The sequence below is a fragment of the Panthera onca genome, chromosome A3 (assembly GCF_046562875.1).
Source record: "Panthera onca isolate mPanOnc1 chromosome A3, mPanOnc1 haplotype 2, whole genome shotgun sequence".
NCBI classification, from domain to species: Eukaryota; Metazoa; Chordata; class Mammalia; order Carnivora; family Felidae; genus Panthera; species Panthera onca.
In genome coordinates this window covers 131,793,656-131,815,106 of record NC_138341.1, presented here as the reverse complement: position 1 = coordinate 131,815,106, position 21,451 = coordinate 131,793,656, and the positions used below count along the sequence as shown (strand labels likewise).

General features: G+C 50.9%; 1 protein-coding gene across 12 annotated transcripts in view; it reads left to right on the top strand.

The window, feature by feature from the left end:
* Positions 1-456: 456 nt before the first annotated feature.
* The window catches only part of BCAS1 (brain enriched myelin associated protein 1), a 104,768-nt gene continuing 83,773 nt past the window's right edge, over positions 457-21,451 (top strand). For 4 of the 12 annotated variants that reach the window (XM_078443934.2, XM_078443932.2, XM_078443940.2 and 1 more), the window contains exons 1-3: positions 461-604; positions 11,181-11,257; positions 14,229-14,307. In XM_078443934.2, coding sequence (XP_078300060.2) covers positions 11,186-11,257; positions 14,229-14,307 — 151 coding nt within the window. In that variant the 5' untranslated portion in view covers positions 461-604; positions 11,181-11,185. Of the gene's footprint in view, positions 605-11,180; positions 11,258-14,228; positions 14,308-21,451 lie in introns of all 12 variants that reach the window. The other 8 variants (XM_078443941.2, XM_078443939.2, XM_078443933.2 and 5 more) reach the window with 5 other exon arrangements.

Genomic DNA, 21,451 nt, shown 5'->3' with positions numbered 1-21,451 from the left:
CCCTTAGATCACCTGCTTTCCCGTGTCCGACGCCCTCTGGGAGCGATGTTTGGGGGGCAGTGGGTGAGATGCTATTTCCTTCCAATTAGGCTGGTGAGGTGGCGTTGCAGGCGGTGTTCTAGAATAAATGAAGGTGAAAGGCAGACAGAACTGCAAAGCCTTACACGACGTGTTTTCCCTGCTCTGAACGTGGCCCGTGGTTACCAGGGAAGGGAGTTAGCGACCCGGGTGGACGTGAGCCGCTGCAGTGGGTGAGAGGCCCGGGCAGGATGCTCGGAGTGCCCTGCAGGCATTAGTGCGAGAGGAATCAGGTGCTGGGTTTTTATTGGCGAGGCGAGAACAGCCCCCGGATCCAGGAAGAGAACCTGCTTCTCTAGGCCGATCAGATCACCGGAGAGGAGGGCCCCACCCGGACTTGTGTGTTTGCCCTGCTATGTGTATTCAGCCAGCAGGCTCCGGACCAGGAGGCAAAGGGCAGGGAGCCGGGCTCAGTTGACCGCCTGGCACCAGGCAGCACCAGCTGGAGACAAGGCGCGCTGAGCTTCTAGAAGCATCTCCAGGTGACACCAGGGGACTGAAGACACTCCCACCGGGGACTCGACAGGTAACGGCTTCCAGGTCCTTCCAGCAGGCCATGGGGCTCGTTGTTTGGGGCAGGCAGTGAAATGTAGAAGCTGGGCGTCAGAGAGGATTGAGTTTCACCCCAGCTCTGCCACTGATTCCCTGTGCGGGCTTGGGTATGCGTGAGCCTCAGTTTCACCTTCTGCAAAATGGACCCAAAGATAGCCTTACCTCAAGGGGTTCTAGAAGGATTAGATGACAATGTAGGCGGTGTCAGGTACGAAACCATAGCTCCAATTTGCGTGGAATGATTGAGGGCCATTTCGAGTTAAGACTTGGGGTGAAAAACCAGCGAACGGAGGGGTATGCTATGTGATTCGGGGACTACTGGCAGGACAAGAGTCCCCCCCCCCCCCCCCACCCAGGTAAAGCTGGCTTTGAGTCTGTGCCAAGGGGCATTGTCTAAGGAAGTGGAGCAGACGGGGAGAAGGACTCCTTGTGTGAACCTGGCTCTTTACATGAATTGTGTTATTTAACATTCGGAACGATCCTTCGAGGTAAATGCTGGATTCAAATCCCAGCTGTCGGACTCCAACAGTCGGCATTACTCTGTGCAGCTCCTTCCTGCCTCGGGTGCCTTGGGGCAGCTTACTTACCTCTCTGGGCTTCATTTCCTCATCTGTAAAATGGGCACATATTACCGCGATCCAAGCGAACTTTGTGAGGGCTGAGACTGATTTCACGGACACTTACGCCCTTGAAATCAACACTGGCTCTCGCTTCTGCTGCCGTCATCGTCTTGATTTTACAATTCAGGAGATGAGGGAGGGACCTCTTCCCAGGTCTCACCGAACGGAACTGAGACCCAAGCCGTTCGGGATTTGAGTGAGGCACTCGTATGGGTGCAGAATTTAAGAGACACCAAAACTCTCAGTCATCAGGATAAATTCCGCTTTAAAGCACGATTTAAAATTGTTTTAAATTCATGCCAAAGCACCCACGGTGAACAAAACAACAGCATGTTAAGTAAAGATAGGATCAGTAATGGCATAGTTGTGGTTATTTAAACGCTGTGATGTCAGGTCCTCCTCGGGAGGAGGCTTTTTTCCCAAGATTTCTCAAACTTGCGAAGGGCTGTCTTTTTCCCAAGAAGGCATGTGCTTCTGGAAAGCAAGCATCCTGGCTGGTTTCCCACGATGGCGGGTGCTCACAGGGAGGGAGGGAAAGGGGCCCGGGAGGGCCGAGGACCCTGCTCCACGCAGGCTCATCTGTCTCGCCGGAGTGACACGTTTGCTGATCGCGGCACTGTTGGCGGCTTCTGTCACCTCTGCGCAGCAGCTCTGGGCGAGGTAAAGGACGTGAGGAGCCCGAGTCACTGGAACCAGGTTTGCCCCCAGCTTTGCCTCTTTGCAGCTTTCTGAGGGGGGGGTGTCATGACTCCTCTTATGCATTTAATCACCAGCGCCAATTAAAGATGGGCAGGACAAGGAGGCACCTGCCCTCGTGGAGTTTGCATTCTAGGCGGCAGGGGACTGCATCACGGAGCCTCAGTCTCTCCATCTCTGTAATGGAGGAGTAATGGGATGCTGCGAGGAAAAACGGACACAATAGAAGGAAAGGTCCTGGCCCTAGGACCAGGACTAGCGGGAAGCAAGCGAGGCACCCGGGGCAAAATCCAGGGCGGGTGCTCATTCCGGAGTGCGGATTCTGCACCTGCCCAGACCTCCCATGCCTCCTTGCGTTTGGCGCCTGTGTGCCTCCCTTGCCTTACCCTAATCCTGGCCCTGCCTGGCTCCGAGTAAGCCTTCAGATGATGCTACCCGCTACGCTAGTAGCTTAAAGATGTCTGCTGCAACACTAAGAAGGAGATAGTAAGCTCTAAGCCTTCCGGAACATCAACCATTTGTACAAACGTAACTGAGTGTTCTGACAGGAAGACGTCAATTGCCAAGCATTCCTGAAACCCCCAGTGCAGTTTTGATAAAGGCACGTCTCCCCCTGTGCCCACGTGGTCCCATACTGGAGAACGGGGCTTGGGGAGCACAGCGAAGGCTGATTTTCAGTCCTCACGTGCCCCCTTGTGACGTAGGCAGCCTGTACCACTGCACATGGACGCCCTCAGAGTATCTCCCCTTCCCAGCACTGTGCTGGGGGCCACAGGGAGATGCAGGGTCACGGCACCTGGCCGAGCAGGTCTGGTCTCTTTACTCATATTGATCTCGCCCTCGGAGGTGGGGGCCGGAAGGCTTGTTCCGCTGGCTGTGCCAGATGGCTGTGTGGGCCCTGCCCTTGCCGGGGCAGTGAGGAGGCCCCACCTCCTTGCCTGCATTCCATGGCATTGATCAAAGGTGTTTCTGCTTACTTGGTGACTAATTCTGTCACCATTCCGCCGTCGAGGACCTGCCCTTTCCACCTGACTGTCATTTAGCTGCTTGCTGGCCGGGCGGCTTCAGAAACGCTCTCTCCGGGGCAGCTGCACTGTGTTTCGTGTTTAATCTGTTCCCCGGAGCAGGACTTGTTAACCTGTAACTAACCCGAGGTGACGCGAACACCAGTCATCGGTGTGAAAGAGGAGGGAGGCATCCAGGGGCAGCTTCCGGTGTGGCTGTTTCACGCATGGGTCAGAACACAGAGCCAATGGGATCGTGACATTAATAAGAGAAATAAATAGAGGGCGCCGGGGTGACTCAGTCAACTAAGCATCTGACTTCAGCTCAGGTCATGATCTCTCAGAGCCTGGATCCTGCTTCGGGTTCCGTGTCTCCCTCTCGCTCTGCCCCTGCCCTGCTCGCACTCTGTGTGTGTCTCTCTCTCTCTCGAAAGTGAATAAACACTTAAAAATTAAAAAAAGAGAGAGAGAGAGAAATAGTATCAGTAAGGACTAACATTTTCTCACCTGACTACTGCCAAGCCCTTGTGCTAAATCTCTGCACAAAGATACTTGATGACCCTTCAATTTTGCATTCATCCTAAAATATGCCTTGACTTTAGAGCAGACCACATTCCTTGACCAGTTATGATTTTGATGTCTTGTCGCAAAAACAGACAGGCGATATTTCATATTCTGTGTTGTATTACGTTGCATATAAATATTTAATGAGATAAAAGCATAACTTCTAGGGCAGAGGACACAGTAGAAGGTGAGAAATAGGAAGTTAAGAGTTTGAACTGTGGTACCAGGCTACCGAGGGGTAAAGCCTGCTTCAGCCCCTTACCAGCACGTAATCTGTATCAGTCAGCTCGTGCTGCCGTAACAAAAATGCCATTCGCACAGTTCCAGAGGCTAGAAGTCCATGATGAAGGTCCTGGCAGACTCTGGTTCTGGCGGGAACTCTCTCCTTGGCTCTCTCGCGCCACCGTCCTCTCGCCGTGTCCTCGCACGGTGGAGAGAGCGCACGCTCTCTCTCGGTGTCTGCTGTTCCGAGGACATTAATCCTCTGAGTTCGGGGCCCCGCCCCGCTAACCTCCTCCGACCTTAATTGCTTCCTCAGAGACCCCATCTCCAAACACAGACCCAGGGGGAGTCAGGGCCTCGCCATGTGACTTTGGAGGGGGCAACAGTTCAGGCCATAGCATGATCGTGGGCAAGGAAGGTGTGCATGAAGTTTCTGCGTCTATAAAATGGGACAATGAAAACACCGGCCTGCCCGCCTCGGGGGTTCTATTTCGGACGTGATACGTCAATATAGGAAAACACTCAGAGCTGTGTTCAGCGTAGAGTAGGGACCGGAGAAGTATGAGGTGTCATTTTTACAAAGACACGGCACACTTTATTTGCCCTGTATAATAATGGCTGATCTTCAGTCCCTAAAGGGTATACACCAGCCGCTGGGCTAAACACCATGTGGACTGAACCCTTTTGATCTTCGCCCGAGAGTGAGGAGGACGAATGTGTCACGATCTTTCCTCCCCCCCTCACCCCTACAGAGCAGGAGCTAAGGCAGACAGCTGGTGTGAGCCGGGACGTGAACGCAGGACGGAGCGTTTACCGTCTCACCATTGGGACTAAGGTCGGCAGGGACGCTGGGCCACAAGCAAGAGGAGAAGGCTAAGTCCCCCCGCCAGAGCGGGATGCCTCATCCTCCACACTGGTGACATTTGGGGCCAGATCACTCTCTGCTGGGGGCCGTCCTGTGCTCCACAGGATGTTCAGCAACATCTCTGGTCTCCACCCCCTGGGCGCCAGTAGCAGCCCCGCCCTCGCCCCCGCCCTGAGCTGTGACCTGGAGGGCAGCACAGCCCCCCCGCCCCGTTCTAGAAACACTGCTCACCAGTTATTCTGAGAAACAAAGAGAAGCCTATTTCTAAAGCGAACCTTTGCATATAACCAAGAAGTCTCAGCAGCTCCCATATGCGAAATATAAACATAGAGTCCTGGGAATTAGGACCAAACACCCCAGCCCTTGGGTATGTACGTACCTCTCCCTCTCTCCCCTTGTCGGTGCCTGCTCCGTGCCGGGCACAAGGCTCCCTCATCGAACCTTCCCCGCAAAACTGGGGAGAGCAAGGGCTGCTGGGGGAAGTGCCACAGCCTCTCTGTCCTCAGTTTCTCAGCAGAAGATTGAGGGCAGAATAGCGTCCAACCCAGAGGGCTGTTGCAGGGACCCGGGGAGTCAATACACGCAGATTGGGAGCGCGAGGCGCATGGAAAACTCTCCAAGCTTGGGGCGCCTGGGTGGCTCCGTCGGTGGAGCGTCCGACCTCGGCTCAGGTCATGATCTCGCGGTCCGTGAGTTCGAGCCCCGCGTCGGGCTCTGTGCTGATGGCTCAGAGCCCGGAGCCTCCTTCCGATTCTGTCTCCCTCTCTCCCTGCCCCTCCCCGGCTCACAGTCTGTCTGTCTGTCTCTCTCTCAAAAATAAATAAACATTAAAAAAATTTTTTTTTTTTAAAGAAAACTCTCCAAGCCTGCTGATGGTTGTTCCCACTAGGAAGACCGTCATTTCCCACAAGGAAAATGCATTCAGAGGGCCCGGTGCCTTGTCCCAAACCTCGCAACTATGAGATGTATGGAGGCCTGGCTCGCGCCAGAGGGTTTCCCCTCAGGGACAGGCCGCAGTGCCCAGGCGAGCAGGGGGTAGTGATTACTGCCCGCTCAGGCCACCCTTCTCCCTCCTCCCTGGGGGCCTTGCTCCTCACTTCTCAACAGCCGCCTGGGAGGGGGAGGCTGGCCGGGGCCACCGTGCCCTGCACACCCCTTCTCGGGGAAGGACAGCTGGAGACTCCAGTTGCCCTGCATCTGCAGGCTAACAAAACACAAGACCCGCGAAGAGCGCCCTGACGAGGTGGGGGAGGTTTCCAGACGCCTGGGCTGATGATGGTTTGTGGGGCCTGAAGCACAGGGCCTTCCTCTGAGAATCCCTGTGACAGGCAGCATCCAGGGGCCAGGGGCCCCCCAAATATCCAAACCAGTGACCTCGGCTGCCACGGAAATCACCTGAAGATCCTGAAAAGGTACCGGTGCCCAGACCCCACTGTGGAGAGTCTGAGGGCACCGGTCCAGTTGGGGCCTGGGCCCCAGGGGTTTAAATCCGCCCCCGGTTGCCCTGTGCCCACTGGTTCTAATGTGCAACCCAGCTTGAGGCCTGGCCTCACGGACACAGACAGATGTGGAGAAGCTAAAGGGCTTTCGCATCTGGATGACCCCCAAGCAAAGACTGATGCCGTGCTCTCAAATGCTAAGGCCTCAAGCATGAGTTCGTTTTCAAAAACAAAACGCCTTGCCACATGGCCTGGCTTGTGTTCAATGTCAGAGTAGGTCATTAAAAACAAAACAACTAACACTATTAGTTCGTGAAAGAAAAGGCGTCACCTTCAAACTTTCTTTCTTTCTTTTTTTTTTTCCTCAAAGTAAAATCTGGCTCTTTCTTTTTTTTTTAAATGTTTATTTTTGAGAGAGACAGAGACAGAATGTGAGTGGGTTAGGGGCAGAGACAGAGGGAGACACAGAATCCGAAGCAGGCTCCAGGCTCCGAGCTGTCAGCACGGAGCCCGACGCGGAGCTCGAACTCACGAGCTGTGAGATCATGACCTGAGCCGAAGTCGGACACTCACCCAACTGAGCTACCCAGGCGCCCCAAATCTGGCTCTTTCAAATGAATACAGTGTTCTTGATGAAAAACTCTTGATCTGATTGATCTTTCTCGTTTGTGGGAGACCAGAGAAAACTTCATCACGGACAGGAATTATTGTCTGAACCATCAAGAGCCTCAGTGTGGCCGTCCGTTAACTGGGGGTAAAGAGTCCTTGCCTCACAGACTCCTTGAGTGGGGTTAGAGGGAGAGGGAGATCAGCTCAGCCTGGTTTGCCAAAGGCTTCCCTAGTTTCAACACAAAATTCCTGTACCCCCGAGCACCTTCTTTCCCAGGACAGCCCAGATTGACTCTCACCATCATGGTATTTGTTTTCTTTTGTTTTTAAAGTTTATTTATTTATTTTGAGAGACAGAGAGAGTGCACATGGGAGGGGCAGAGAGAGAGAGGGAAAGAGAGAACCCCAAGCAGGCTCCACAGTCAGCGCAGAGCCCGACGTGGGGCTCGATCTCACGAACCGTGAGATCGTGACTTGAGCCGAAACCAAGAGTCGAGTCGGATGCTTAACCAACCGAGCCAGGGGCGCCGGGTGACTCGCCTTCTTATCCTGTGTCCCAGAATGCTCAGCACTGGGCAGCCACATGGCAAGCTCTCCGTACACATCAGATATGACTATCATTATTGTTTTATTAGATGTACTATCTCCGGGGCATGAGAGGACTTGCCAGTCTCCTGCCAACCGTCAACAGAGGATGTAATTGCTAACTGTGATACTGTTTCCCTGGACCTCCCCAAACATTCTGACCTCGCCCTGTGGGCCGGCCGAACGCATTCATTTCCGTTGATACCAACGCTGGCCAATAGGTGGCAGGGACCTTTTGGTTTTGTCCCACGTAAATCCTGCTCTTTGCAAAATATGAAGGAAGAGCAGGAACGATTTCACGACACCTGTGTTATAACTGTGGCTGGGAAGCAATGTTACCCGAATCTAGGTAGTCCCTGCAAAAGACGGGCGAATACAGTGTGCTTCTTTTGGTCCACTCGGCCCTGAATCCGCCAAGAGGCTACTCCCAACGCGCAATGATCAGGAAAATGGAACCCCAGCTCCACGGGACGAAAAGGTTCTCCTGCCCACTCACATCACACGTCTCCCAGCCCACAGGTTTTCTCGTAACCCTCGAACATCTTTTGAAAGTAGCCCCCAAACGAAGTCCGAACTGAACAACGAGAGCTTTACACGTTTGCAAACCCATTGGTGAATCGCTTTTCAATTCTGTGGAAAGCCGGATTCCGGTGGTGATGTAATCTGCAAAATCAGAATGGTGTTGCCACTGCCTTGCTGATTTGCTGCAGTGACTCAATGAGTTTACTACAAGTCAAGCCCTTTGAACAGTTTCTCAACACATGGTAATCACTCACCAGATCTGTTGCCGTTGTTGTTGTTGTTGTTACTATTTTATCATCTTTGGTTGTTAGAGCTGTCATTATGTTTATATACAGCAGGTTCAACTCCTGGTCAGTCTTACTACCGGCAACATTTGTCTCTCAGCTGCCTCTCCCCCCTTTTTTGCAAACTAGGTATATACACTACTCAGTATATATCTCCAACAGCAGTTGATGAACTTTCCAGAAAGGGCCTATCTTGGACTTTTCAGGCCATAGAGTCTCTTGCAACTGTACAACTCTGTCTTTGTAGCATGAAAGCAGCCACATGGAGACCAAACATGAATGAATGGGCGTGGCTGCCTTCCAGTAAAATTGTACTTATGGATACCAAAATTTGCATTTCATGTAATTTTCATGTATCGTGATCTGTGATTCTTCTCCCGATTTTTTCTCCAGCCACTTACAAATTTTTTTAATGTTTATTTTACTTTTGAGAGAGAGAGAGAGAGAGAGAAACAGAGCAGGAGCAGGAGAGGGGCAGAGAGAGAGGGAGACACAGGATCTGAAGCCGGCTCTAGACTCCGAACTGTCAGCACAAAGCCCGACATGGGGCTCGAACTCACAAACTTCAAGATCATGACCTGAGCTGAAGTTGGATGCTTAACCGACTGAGCCACCCAGGTGCCCCTTTCCAGCCACTTATAAATGTAAAGCCCGTTCCTAGCGCACTGGCCACACTAAAAACAGGCGGCAGGCTGGACTGGCCCCACAGCTGTTGTCTGCCAACCCCAGTCTTGAGGATTCAATATTATAACCATTATGTCCCATTTATAGATGGAAGTGACAGTCCATTACAACTACGTGCATCATGGATTTTATAAACAGGAAATGTTGCAAAATAACCTAACATCCTGTAGGTTTTAGCATTGCTCAGCCTTATTACCCGGTATGATTAGAAAACATAAAACCCCCAGATTCTGTTACTACCAAACTCCCCCAAGAGAGCAGGTGGTCAGATCTATGGCCCTTTTTTGGCCTCCGAAATTTCTAATGACTGAATGTGTCTATTCCCATGGCAGGGAACCTCATACCATGGGCCAGAAGCCCATGGGAATCCTTGGAGATGCACTGGCTGTTTTCAACCAGAAATGAAAAGTCCCAGCTCTTATTCTGAAAGCCACCAAAAGCTGATGAGGCAGCTCATCCAACATACATTATTCTGCTTGTGAAAAAGAAACTTTTAGGTAGCAAGGCAGCACGTGTTCGGAATGTCTGAAAGAGCCCTACTTCTGAGAGCAGGCATACTCCGGGTCAGACCCTCACTTGGCCGCATTCCGGATGTCTGTCCTGGGTGAGTGGTGGAGAACTCATTCCCTCCTTTCGAAGGAGGGAGAAAATAATATGCGGAACATCCCGGTGGTTAGCAGCACGGGCGGCCTGTGTTTGAATCTTGCCCCCGCCATCATTAACTGGGTGACCTTTGGAAAGTAATGCAGTCTTCTTGTGACTCAGCCTCCTCATATCTAGAAGGAGGTGATGAGAACACCCACTTCACAGGGGTGCTGCAGGGTTCAATAGAACCAGACAGGGAGTGCATTTGGAACACGGTGCTGGGAACTGAGAACATGCTACATAATTGTTGACCTTTATCATTATTACTAAAACAAGGCTCAGTTAATGGTAGGAGCGGCACCTGCCGGGTGAGAGGTAGTTATCAATGATTATTCCCTCCATCCAACCAGTAAGTAATAAATTAGCATCTGATCAATGCAAACACCATGGTGAATGCAGAAGACACAACGATGGGGATGGGGGGGGAGGAGGGTGCCTGCGTGGCTCAGTCGGTTAAGCATCCAACCTCGGCATAGGTCATGATCTCGCGGTTCGTGGGTTCGAGCCCCGCATCGGGCTCCGCGCTGACAGCTCAGAGCCTGGAGCCGGCGTCCGATTCTGTGTCTCCCTCTCTCTGCCTCTCCCCCGCTCGTGCTCTGTCTCTCTCTCTCTCTCTCTCTCAGAAGTAAAGAAATATTAAAAACAATTTTAAAGAAGAAGATACAACAACGGCTGAAGACCAATGGTCTCTGGCCTCATGGCGCTTACAATTTGTTGGGGGAAGAGAGACAGAAGCTAAGTGTTCTGTTTTGCCCTCCCAGGCTGGACCAATTGTTACTGCATTCGAGAACCATCGTTAGTAGCACGGCCACCTCCGGCCCCCCCCCCCCCACCCTGGCCCCTGTTATATTACCAGTTTACTTTTATTCAAGGCATTGAACCCCGCGTGTTTGGGTTGAAGAAACACTGAGATATTACTTACTCTGAGCCAGACAGTGTTCTAAACATTTCACAAGCATTAATCGTCAAGTCCTCGTAGCAGGTCTATGAGGCACAGAGAGCCTAATTAACCCATGCAAGGACACACAGCGAGGAGAGGCAGGGAGAGGGTTCAAGGCCAGGTTGTCTTGCTTCGGGCTCCTGCTCCTAACCACTGTGCCATGCTGCCTTGAGCTATCGGAAATGGCCTGGCTTATGGATTTATTGTCTTTTTATTATCTACCCACAAGACTTTAGCTCCGTGAAGTCAGGGGGCCTAGTCTGTTTAATACACAGTCCTAGCCCTCATGACTGGCACAGCGTAAGGTGTAGAGTTAGTGCTCAGTACCTACTTGTTGAGTCAATGAATGAATGAAAACACAGCCAAATAAATAATTACAAGTAGCACTAAGTGTTATGGGAAAAAAAAAAACAAAAACAAAACCCAAACACCACCAGTGCTATGAGAGGTTTTAGCAAAGGATCTAATTTCGTTTGAGGATCAGAGAATACTAAAAATTCTAAGTATTATTTTAATTATCCTCTTTCTAAAATCTCCTTGATGCAACAGCTGTGATGGGCTCAGAGGGAAGAAAATGTTATCTGGACTGAATACACTTTTCATGATGATAAACATCTCCTCTCAGCAATGAAATGCAGTTGAAAATTGGAGCTGCATTTGACTTAAATTCTGTTGAATATATAAGTCCCAAACCGCTTCTCATCCCTCAAAATAAATATAAGCAATTGACCTAACTTGGGCTTGTGTTGACACATCCAGAGTAACTTGTCAAGTCTCTGCTGCCTTAACTTTAGAGGTGGGAAGAAGGTTTTTGTTTGTCTTGGGTTTTAATTTCTCTCTCTCTCTCTCTCTCTCTCTCTCTCTATTGCAGGAGTAATGGGCAACCAAATGAGCGTCCCACAAAGAGTCGAAGACCAAGAGAATGAATCAGAGATAGACACTAACAAGGTAGGTAGCTATGCTCACCGGGTGATTCGCCACTAGCAGGTGGATTTGGGAACGATGGCAAAATAAATGGCCTGTTCAGAGCTCATCACACAGACAGTATTGATGAGGATGATGTGCTGATATTCCCATGGAACAGTTGTATTCAAGTTCAGTCGGAGTCAAACCTCCAGAATCCATCAAGGAGCTTGTTCAAGATGGCGGACTCCGGGGCGCCTGGGTGGCGCAGTCGGTTAAGCGTCCGACTTCAGCCAGGTCACGATCTCGCGGTCTGTGAGTTCGAGCCCCGCGTCAGGCTCTGGGCTGATGGCTCGGAGCCTGGAGCCTGTTTCCGATTCTGTGTCTCCCTCTCTCTCTGCCCCTCCCCCGTTCATGCTCTGTCTCTCTCTGTCCCAAAAATAAATAAAAAATGTTGAAAAAAAAAATTAAAAAAAAAAAAAAAAAAGATGGCGGACTCCACCTAAGCCCCGCCTCCTCCCCCAGGCTTACTGAATCCAAGACTGCAAGGCCGGGGGTCTATGCAACCTGCGTCTTTAAGGACCTCCAAGGTGCATCCCATGGGGCTCATTTTGTACCTACTCGCAGGTGGTTCTCAACTGTGGGTGATTTTGCCTGCCCCTACCAGGGGACACTTGGCAATGTCTGGAGACGTTTTTGATTGTTGCAACTCAGCGCTGCTGATCTAGTGGGTGGAGTCCAGAGATGCTGCTTCACGGTGTACAGGAAAGCCCGTGCAACAGAGAGCGACCTGGCGCCAAACATCAGTGGTGCCTGGGATGGGGAACCCAGGGGGGGGGTCGGCAGCGGGCCGGCTTGGCTGCACATGGGGATCATCTGAGGTATTAAAAGATTGTGATGCCAGAATAGCACCCTAGACCAATTGAATCAGAATCTGTGTGTGGGAGTGAGGGCAGGCAGCCACATTTCTAGAGCGTCTAAGCTGCTGCCAGTGTAGCCAAGGTGGGGAGCCGGGTTTAGGAACCCTTCCTTCAGGAGACTGCTCTGGAGGGCAGAGGCCAGGGACTCCCAATCACTGCTCCTTGGATCTTCTACGACCCAGTCGCAGAAAGCCGACATTTCCACCATCCAGTGGAATCTGAATTCGATTCCATGTAAGACTTGGAGCCCGGTTAAACACGGACACCTCTGTAGGAGGCAGATAGTACCTACGAACTAATGTTGAGAATATCGTTGGAGAATCGCTGCTCAGAAGAGGCTGGATTTGGAGAAATGGGCTAAAACTCTGGTGCCTGTGTACTGGGGGCCAAGCCTGCCTGTGTAGTATGTCATCTGGGAAAGCTTTGCTGTCTGGCCCCACCGCCAGCAACCGAAACACAACGTCTGGATTAGCCTCAGGCATCAGGAGTCTCTCAAGCTCCCAAGCGACTCCTAGTCTGGGAGCCTCTGGCCTCTAGGAGCTCAGCAGTGACAAAAGTCAGTGAAGGGGGCAGGCAGGGCCCCCGGAGGAACGGAGACCGAGGGTCTATTTGGAAATGGCTGGCTCTGGCCGACAGGTACCATCCAGATGTCCCCAGAGTCTGGTTTTTCATTAGTAGTTAGAAAACAGTGTGAAAGAAAGCTGATTTTTAAAGATGGGCAACTGATTCCCAAAGACTTGAAAACAAAAACTCGGTAAGTCAAATAAACCAAATCGGCACATCCAGGATTGCCCCTGGGGGATGCCAGTTATGAGCTCGGGGCCAGACCGTCACATGGGTTAGACGTTTCCTTGTTGTGATTTCTTTTTTTTATGTTTATTTATTTATTTGGAGAGAGAGAGATTGAGAACAAGGGGCAGGGGGGGAGAGGGAGGGGCAGAGAAGAGGGTCACCAATGATCCGGTTTCTTTTTTTTTTATGTTTACTTATTTATTTGGAGAGAGAGAGATTGGGAACAAGGGGTGGGGGGGGGGGGGTGGAGAGGGAGGGGCAGAGAAGAGGGTCACCAATGATCCGGATCAGGCTCCGCACTGTCAGCACAGAGCCCGACACAGGGATTGAACTCACGAACCGTGAGATCACGGCCTGATCTGAAGTCGGACGCTTAACCGACTGAGCCACCCAGGGGCCCCTGCTTTCTTGCGATTTCTTGGGAGGGTTGATGATCTGATTCAAGACCACAGGCTTATTTTAAACAATGAGACCATTACAAACACATGAAGAAAGGGAAAAGCCTTCTGTGTCCGCCCCAGGAGGTTCCCACCTTCAGGAGCTGCCATTCAGTCTTTTGCTTTTCTTCTGTGCACTTACCAATCTAGAGAATAGGCTTAGCAAAATCCCCTACCACATGCAGAGTACTTAGCACATCATCAATATCCAATTAATGCCAACTATTAGTGGTATAATGTAGATGGTCTTATCACTAAAATAGCACCAAGCAACTTACCTTCTCTCTCGTAACATTTTTCTTTCTGTCCGAGTATATTCGTATGTATGCACGCACACGTATATACGTAAGCATAAAAGCTTTAAAAATACTTGCAAGAGATAACAAGAGGAAAAACTGTCAGGGCAGTGGCCTGAAATTGGAAAGAGGTTCCAGTGAAGACGGAGGGAGTGGGTGTGGAACGGAACCGAAAACGGCCAACTTCCTGCATTTGACAAGTTTGTTGACTAAAGGTCCGGCTGGGGACGGCGCTGTGCGTGCAGGAAAGCGGCACGCAGTTAACCTCACAGCGTGAGGAATCGGTGTGTTAAGTTCTCGTTCCCCACTGGTTAGATGAGTGGCCCCAGTTAGCCTGGGCGTCCCGTTTGTACGTTGGGGTCCCTCCTGCCTGTGTCTGTGGGGCTCACCGAGATGAATGGGTTATGTAGCTTCCCGGAGGCAGGATGGGAAGCTGGGTGGTTTCTGGAAACACAGCCTTTAAATTAAGTTTAATTTGGTGATGCGCCCTGTGGCCGTGAGTTTCTTCCTTGACTTCTGATTTTCCCCCAAAGACTTGACTCCTAATGCCAGAACCAATGTTCTGTTCCAGGCGGCGTCCGAGAGTAGATGTGCACAAAACGGGGTGCCGGTGATCATATCAACCCGCGACATTCCTTGCTATGATGAAGGTCAGTGCCATCGGGGAAGTGAGCCACTCCCCTTGGGGTGGGGAGGGGTCTGCCCATCCTGTTTACGGTGAAAGGAAAATGCAAGGCTTGAAGCCACAGGCTGGCTTTGAAAACGTTCGTATTCGTGTCCTGGGGCTGCCCTGACAGTGTCACAAACTGGGTGGCTTAAGGGACAGAAATGTGTTGTCTCACAGCACTGGAGGCCAGAAGTCTTTTCTTTCGATTGTATTCACTTTTATTAAAAAGTAAAACCACAGAAACAAAAATGAACGTACAAACAATGAGACGGGGTGGGCGAGGGGGGTGGGGGGGACCGCCTAGGTAGGAGAGAATATGAACACAGTGATGGAGATCCCAGCTAGGGGACAGTCCTCCATACCGTGGACGATCCTCGTTACCACAGCATCACCACATGGGCAGCGTGGCGCCTTCTGAGCACCATCGAGGGGGAATCTGTTCTCTGTCTCTGTCCTGCCTTCTGGCAGCCTCAGGCGTTCGGTGGCTTCTGGATGGTATTCTCTCTACGCAGGTTTGTCCGTGTGTCCAGATTTCCCCTTTCATAAGGACACAGTCACGTGGGATTGGTGTCCACTCTAATTGACCTCATCTTAACTTGGTCATTTGCAAAGACCCTGTTTCCAAATGGGGTCACAGGCACTGGGGGATACAGTTCACTCTGAACAGCACCCACTCCTTCTGGTATTCATAACCACTGGAAGGGGCCAAGGATCTACAGCAGATGAGATAAAAGCCAGAGTGAAAATGATAAGAGGTGGGCTTTTGGGTCAGACACACCTGGTTAAAATCGTTGCCGGTAACCGACTAGCTCTGTGACCTGAAGGAGTCATCTGACTTTTTTTTTTTTATGTTTATTTATTTGTCGGGGGGTGGGGTGCAGAGAGAGAGGGGGACAGAGGACCCGAAGCAGGTTCCGCGCTGACAGCAGAGAGCCCGACGCAGGGCTCGAACTCACAAACCTCGAGATCATGACCTGAGCTGAAGTCGGACACTTAACCTCCTGAGCCATCCGGGCAACCCGAGTGATCTGACTTTCAAAACCCGGATTTTCTCACCTCTCCTGTGGGGATAAGAACACCTACCTGACAAAATTCCTGAGAGCGTTAAAGGAGACCGTCCATGAAGTATTTACATATCACCCAGCACGTAGGAACTCCGCAAGAAACTAGTAAAGGATACAAGGCCACAGAATTTTCTCTACACAAGGGCAGTTTTAAAATGGGACAGTACACTTACCTGTTTTATTTTATCCTGCAATATAAGACCATAAATTCAATGCATCAAAAGTGGCTGGGTTCCACTACGCAGAGAATATGTACATAACTATATGAGAAGAAGTGGCAAAGGGCAAGAACTCTGGAATCAAACTGTTGGCTTTGCCACCTACCAGCCGTGTGACCTTAAGCAAGCTACTCAACTTCTCTGAACCTCAGTCTCCACGTCTCTAAAGTGGGATAACGACAGTACCTACAACACAAGTGTCAGATTTAATAAAGCACATATTTCAGTGCTTGCCGCGTAGCAAGTGCTGTAAGTCTTAGCTGCCATCATTATTATTTTATGATGATGGTTGCGGTCATTTGCATGTAAGTTTCTGGGCTCCCGTTTCCTCTTCTGAACAATGAGGAAGTGAGTTTTATTACTGGTTCTGGGGGTTTTAGAATCTCCTAGGGTAAGGGGGAGAACTCCTTTCTTTATACTCTACTACTCACACCACATCTGACATCACAAGTGTGGGACTGCCCACTAAGCCGAGACAGCAGGTGGGTGTCCCTTACGTCAGCGCAGTGCTCGCTCTGTTCACCTAAAGTTCATATCAGCCTCCATGGGCGTAAGCCTCAGTCCCACCAGATTTCCGTTGCCGGTTGCAAGCAGGGGGCCCCCAGGCTACCCACGTGCTCCCGTCCTACTTGGCTACAAGTCAGAGATTCCCATGACCCCCCTCCTCATCTCCTCAGGTTCAGTTATCTGCTAGCATGGCTCACAGAACTCAGGGAAACAATTTAATTGCTAGGTTGCCAGTTTATTATACAAGGATTCAACTCAGGAGCGGCCAGATGGAAGGAACGCAGAGGGCAGGGTAGGAGGGCTCCGGGGGAGTAGGGAGTAGGAGGGGGAAACTTCTGTGCCTTGTCTGGGCACACCACCCTCCCATGCCGCCCCCCCCCCCCCATGTGTTCACCAGTCCAGCTCTCCCAACCCTGTGCTTCAGGGAGTTTTGTGCATGCCTTATTACTCAGGCATGATTGATTAAGCCATTGGCCATTGGTGATTGAACTCGATAATCCAACCACTCCCCCCTCCCCAGAGAGGGGGGAAGGGGCTGAAAGTTCCAACCTTCCAATCACAAAGCTGGTTCCCATGGCAACCGGGGCCCCCATCCTTAGGGGCCTTCCAAAGTCACCTCATTAGCATAAACTCAGACGTGGTTAAAAGGGGCTGGGCTTGTGATGAATAACAAAAGACATCTCCATGGCTCTTATCTTTCATAAGATAAGTTGTAGGAGTTCTGGGCCAGGGCCAGGAACGGGGTTGAAGACCAAATATGGATTTCTTATTCTATATTACCATATCATTCCCGAGGAGTTTCTTAAAAGCTTAGGGATGCCAGGTCTCCTCCAGTAGCCTCTGTCCACCATTAACCTAAGGCTGGGAGCTTTCGAGAGGGGTCTGACACGCAGCCAGGATTGGCAACCACTGGCTGAGACAAGGTCCCAAGTTTCCTCCTGCCTTTAAACCTTGTGGGTCAAACTTACACTTTGATATACACAAAATGGATCGCACATACAGCCGCGACCTCGGACGAGACTGGTATGCAAGCTGGCCACTGAGAGGCACCGGCTTTGAAGTGAGAACCGTACCGTTTACATACTTTACAAACCGTAGATGTTTGTTCTTGAGAAACTGAGAGGCGTTGAGAATATAATGTGCCCCCCAGAAATCACTTTCTCTATCATAACGATATTACCATTCTCCTGCTTTCAGTATAGGGCACAAGGTCAAGGCGTGTGTACGAAGAAAAACACAGTGTTTGCGAATTGAGGAAGTCCCCGCGCCCCCACCTTCCTCCCTGGGTCCCTCCCTCCCTCCTTGTCTACGTCTTTCCCTGCTTTCCTCCCCAACAAATACATAGTCTTCCTACAAGGAAGAAAACAGGTAACAGAAATACAGGACGGCGGTCTGGAATAGCATATTGCTGTGACCTACACATGACGAGGGACACAGAGAAAGATAATGGCATTTTGGTGAGGCATGAGTTGGTTGTATTTAGCTCTATTGCCCTGCAGCCTTCCTTTCAACTTATCTGGCACCCGCCGGAGAATCTGTAAAGAGTTTAGATTAATCCTCTGAGGTCAGAATTCTGCCTGTCATTCATTGACAACTTGAGCCCAGCGCAACTCGCTTTGGAGTGATTATCCCATTTAATGAGGAAGGCGGCCTGTTCCCGCCCTCTTGCTGTTTTCCCCAGGTTATTAACTGAGTTATAATTTTCAATGCAGTTTTTAAAGGGGTATAAAAGTAGGATTCCGGGGGACTTTTTTTTTTTTTTTTTTTTTTTTTTTTTTTATCCTTTCGACAGAATTCTCTGACCATATCTTTTGAGACACCATCTGTTTTCATCTCTGGCAATGGGTACGTATACACATGCCCGTAGAGAAAAGTCACCAGAGAAACAGATAAATGGGATTCTGAGTGACTGTTTTCTTTCTTTTTATCTAGATTTCCCCCACTTTTTTCCTATTATGATGAAACAGTTCATCGCCATGCAGGAACGTTTCCTGTGAGGGCTTACTAAGAAGCAGGGGTGGGGGTGACTGGGCGCACAGCCTAGGAAGCCAGGGCGCTAAATTTGAATTGTGGCTCGGTTGCGTGAGCTTGGGCAAGTTTCTGAGCCTCTGTCCTTTCATCTGTAGAACTGGAACGATACTACTGGCAGAACCAAGCTTCTAAGGACCATTGTGAGGCTGAAATGGGTTGATAGGCATGAAATACTGAGCATCGCGCCTGGGATGTGGTGAACACGTGGGGAACGTGACTTGTTCTGGGTTGGAGTCAATGCTGATGCTCAAAGAGGTTGTCATTACAGTTGGAAGTCAACTGGATTATCTCCAGCGTAACTTTTATACCCGGGTGGGCCCAATGTCCTCTCGAGGGTCCTTATGAGGGGGAGGCAGGAGGGTCAAAGTCAGAGAGGGTGACGAGAGGGATGGAAGCAGACACAGAGAGAGACTGGAAGATTCTGCAGTGCTGGCCTCGACGTGAAGAGGGGGGCCATGAGCCAAGGAAAGCAGGGGGCCTCTCAAAGCTGCAAAGAGCAAGAAAGCAGATTCTCCCCTAGAGCATCCAGAAGCTGATCCGTTTCTGACTTCTGACCTTCAGCATTGTAAGATAATATATCTGGGTTGTTTTAAGGCACAAAAATCGTGGTGGTTTGTTACAGCAGCAATAGAAAACTAATGTGCGTGCACTCACGCCTTATTTTTTTTTTAATGTTTTTATTTTTGAGAGTGAGCACCTGCACGAGTGGGGGAGGGGCAGAGAGAGAGAGGGAGAGAGACAGACAGACAGACAGAATCCAAAGCAGGCTCCAGGCTCTGAGTCGTCAAGCAGAGAGCCCCACACGGGGGCTGGAACCCACAAACCTGGTGATCATAACCTGAGCCGAAGGTGGACGCTTAATGGACTGAGCCACCCAGGCATCCTGCGCTCACAGTTTAGAGTCTAACAGACCTGAGCTAATGTCCTTGCTCTGCCACTCACTAGCTGTGCAACCTTGGCAAGGAATTTGCAATCTCAGAGAGTCATCTGTAAAATGGGAATAATGACAGTAACTTCGGAGAGAGTGAGAAGAACAGTGGCTGGCCCAGGGTAAATGTGAGGAAATACAGGAGATGGGAGAGGCTGATGAGCAGAGTCTATAGTCACGTGTGTGCCGTATGTCCCGCTTCACCCATCATGTCACCCGACCAGATTTCCCCACCTGTATACTTATGCCTAAAACCTCACTGATCTTTGGGGAAATAAAAATGCCTCCTTTTTCTCCTCCTTCGACTCCTTTCTATCAAATGTATCACATTAGTTCCTGCTTTTTAAAAAAAAAAAAAATTGTTCAGTCCTCACTGCTATTGGATGGCAGAGACAAATGCATGATTTATCGGCCAGAACACATCGTTTTTCAGAAACAGGAGACTGTCTCTGTTTCTCCTGGATAAGAAGTTTCTCAAATATTAACACCTTCCCTTTCGGCTCCCAGTCGATTGTTCCAAAAAAGAATTGCCCAATTTTGCTTTAAAAAATAAAGAAAATTAAAAAAAAAAAAAAAAGGTGAGTCATCTCATGGGATTAGAAATTCTTACTCGAGTCCCCCTGCCGATGCGACAACATAATGAATGAGAAGACGCGCATCTGCCGATAGTGATGCTTGGACAAAGTGTCATGGGAGGCCCCAGGCCAAAACTCAGAGCTCCCCGAGAGGGGGAGAACGTGGGACCCACATCACTGGTCGGGAGGGGAGCAACTACATGTGTCCTTTGAGCATCTGAGCACTATTAACCCCCCAGTTGGCCTTCCCGACACTCAAATAAAAGTCCCTGAGAAGGGGGCGCGAGCCTTCCCCTTGTGGTTGTAGCGAACAAATGCACGACGGCAACTAGGCCAGGGGCAGCCGAGGGGTGAGGAAAGGGGGCTGATGAGAAAGTTCCTAGACCCCGACGTGTGACGCCACAACGTAACCCTGACTCAGGAAACACCCCTTTTAATTGTAACAGGAAGGGGGCGGGGGGGGGGGGGGGGGGGGGGCTCCAGAGCGTTTCAGCGCGATACCAAACAAGCGTGCCCGTGAGGTCACTGCTGCTCACAAGAGGGCTGCCACCGCCCCGACACCACATCCTCACACGATGGGATCCAAAAGCGGGAAGAGAAAGGCCAAGAACAAAACAAAACGAAGCAAAAAACCCACTAACAAACCATAACAGGAAGAGAAAGGCGAAGATCGGCCGCCATTTTCCCCCCTTTCATTAGCACGGAAAGAGCGACCTTTCCCAGAAGCCCCTGCCCCCAATAGGCATCCTCTTCATCTCATTGGCCGGAATCAGGTCATGGGGTCACGCTGGTCACGTGGCCAGGCTAGCCGCACGGAATGCTGGGAGGCCCGCATCTCTGGGCAGCAAGGGAAGGAAACGGGGCCGGCGTGGATAGGCCGTGGGGAGGGTAAGTGCCTGCCAGCGTGGATCTGAGAGAATTACAGCAGAGCAATCGAGAGCAGCACACATCTTTACTCAGGCCTCGCAGAAGACGTGAAAGGGCTCTAGCTCGTCTCCCAAGCCTCCCTTTTCCCCTCTTCTCCCCACATGTGCTATAGATTTCCCTACCCAACAAGCTCTTTATCCTCGGCCGTGCACCTGAAATCCTGCTCTGCCCCCATCCACGCAGGCCCTTGTGTTCTTCTCCCTTGCACGGCATCGCCTCTCGGTAGACAGCAGCGACCGAACGTTCGGGAAAACTGGCTCTCCCGGGGGGCGCCCAGCGGCTCCTTGCCCCTCCTCCCCCTTGGAAGCATGCCCTGGGAGGTCTCATCCCTGGTGCTTTTTCTCACCAAAAACTCTAGTGGAGAATTTCTGTCGGATAAAGTCATCTTGCCTGTTACACTGTGGTGGTTGACCGTCTCCAGATATGCACACCCCGACTTCCTCCCCTCCCTGCCCCGAATAATCCATGCCTCCCTGTTGTAGTTTTCTCGCATCGAATCTGGGCTGGCCTGGCCTGCGTAACCGGTAATAGAGTGGAGAGGAGGACCCATGAACTCCAGGCCTAAGCCTTAAGAAGCCCTACAGCCTCTGCCTTTGTCTCTTGCACGGTAGCTCTGGGGGACACTAGCTGCCAGGTCGGAAGTCCAAGTACTCTGAGACTGCCCTGCTGGGGTGGGGGGAGCCCAAACTGGTGCCACGAAGAAGCCGTGGGGCAAGAAAGAGAGCAAGGCCCAGCGAGTCCCCAAACGTGCATCCAGCCCAGCCCAGGGCACATCCCTGGACTACACAAACATGCCTCTCGTGCAACCGGTACAATCTTTAATTCATTGTTTTTTGACAGCTACAAAATGTTTGAAGGTGGGGGTATGTTATAGTTC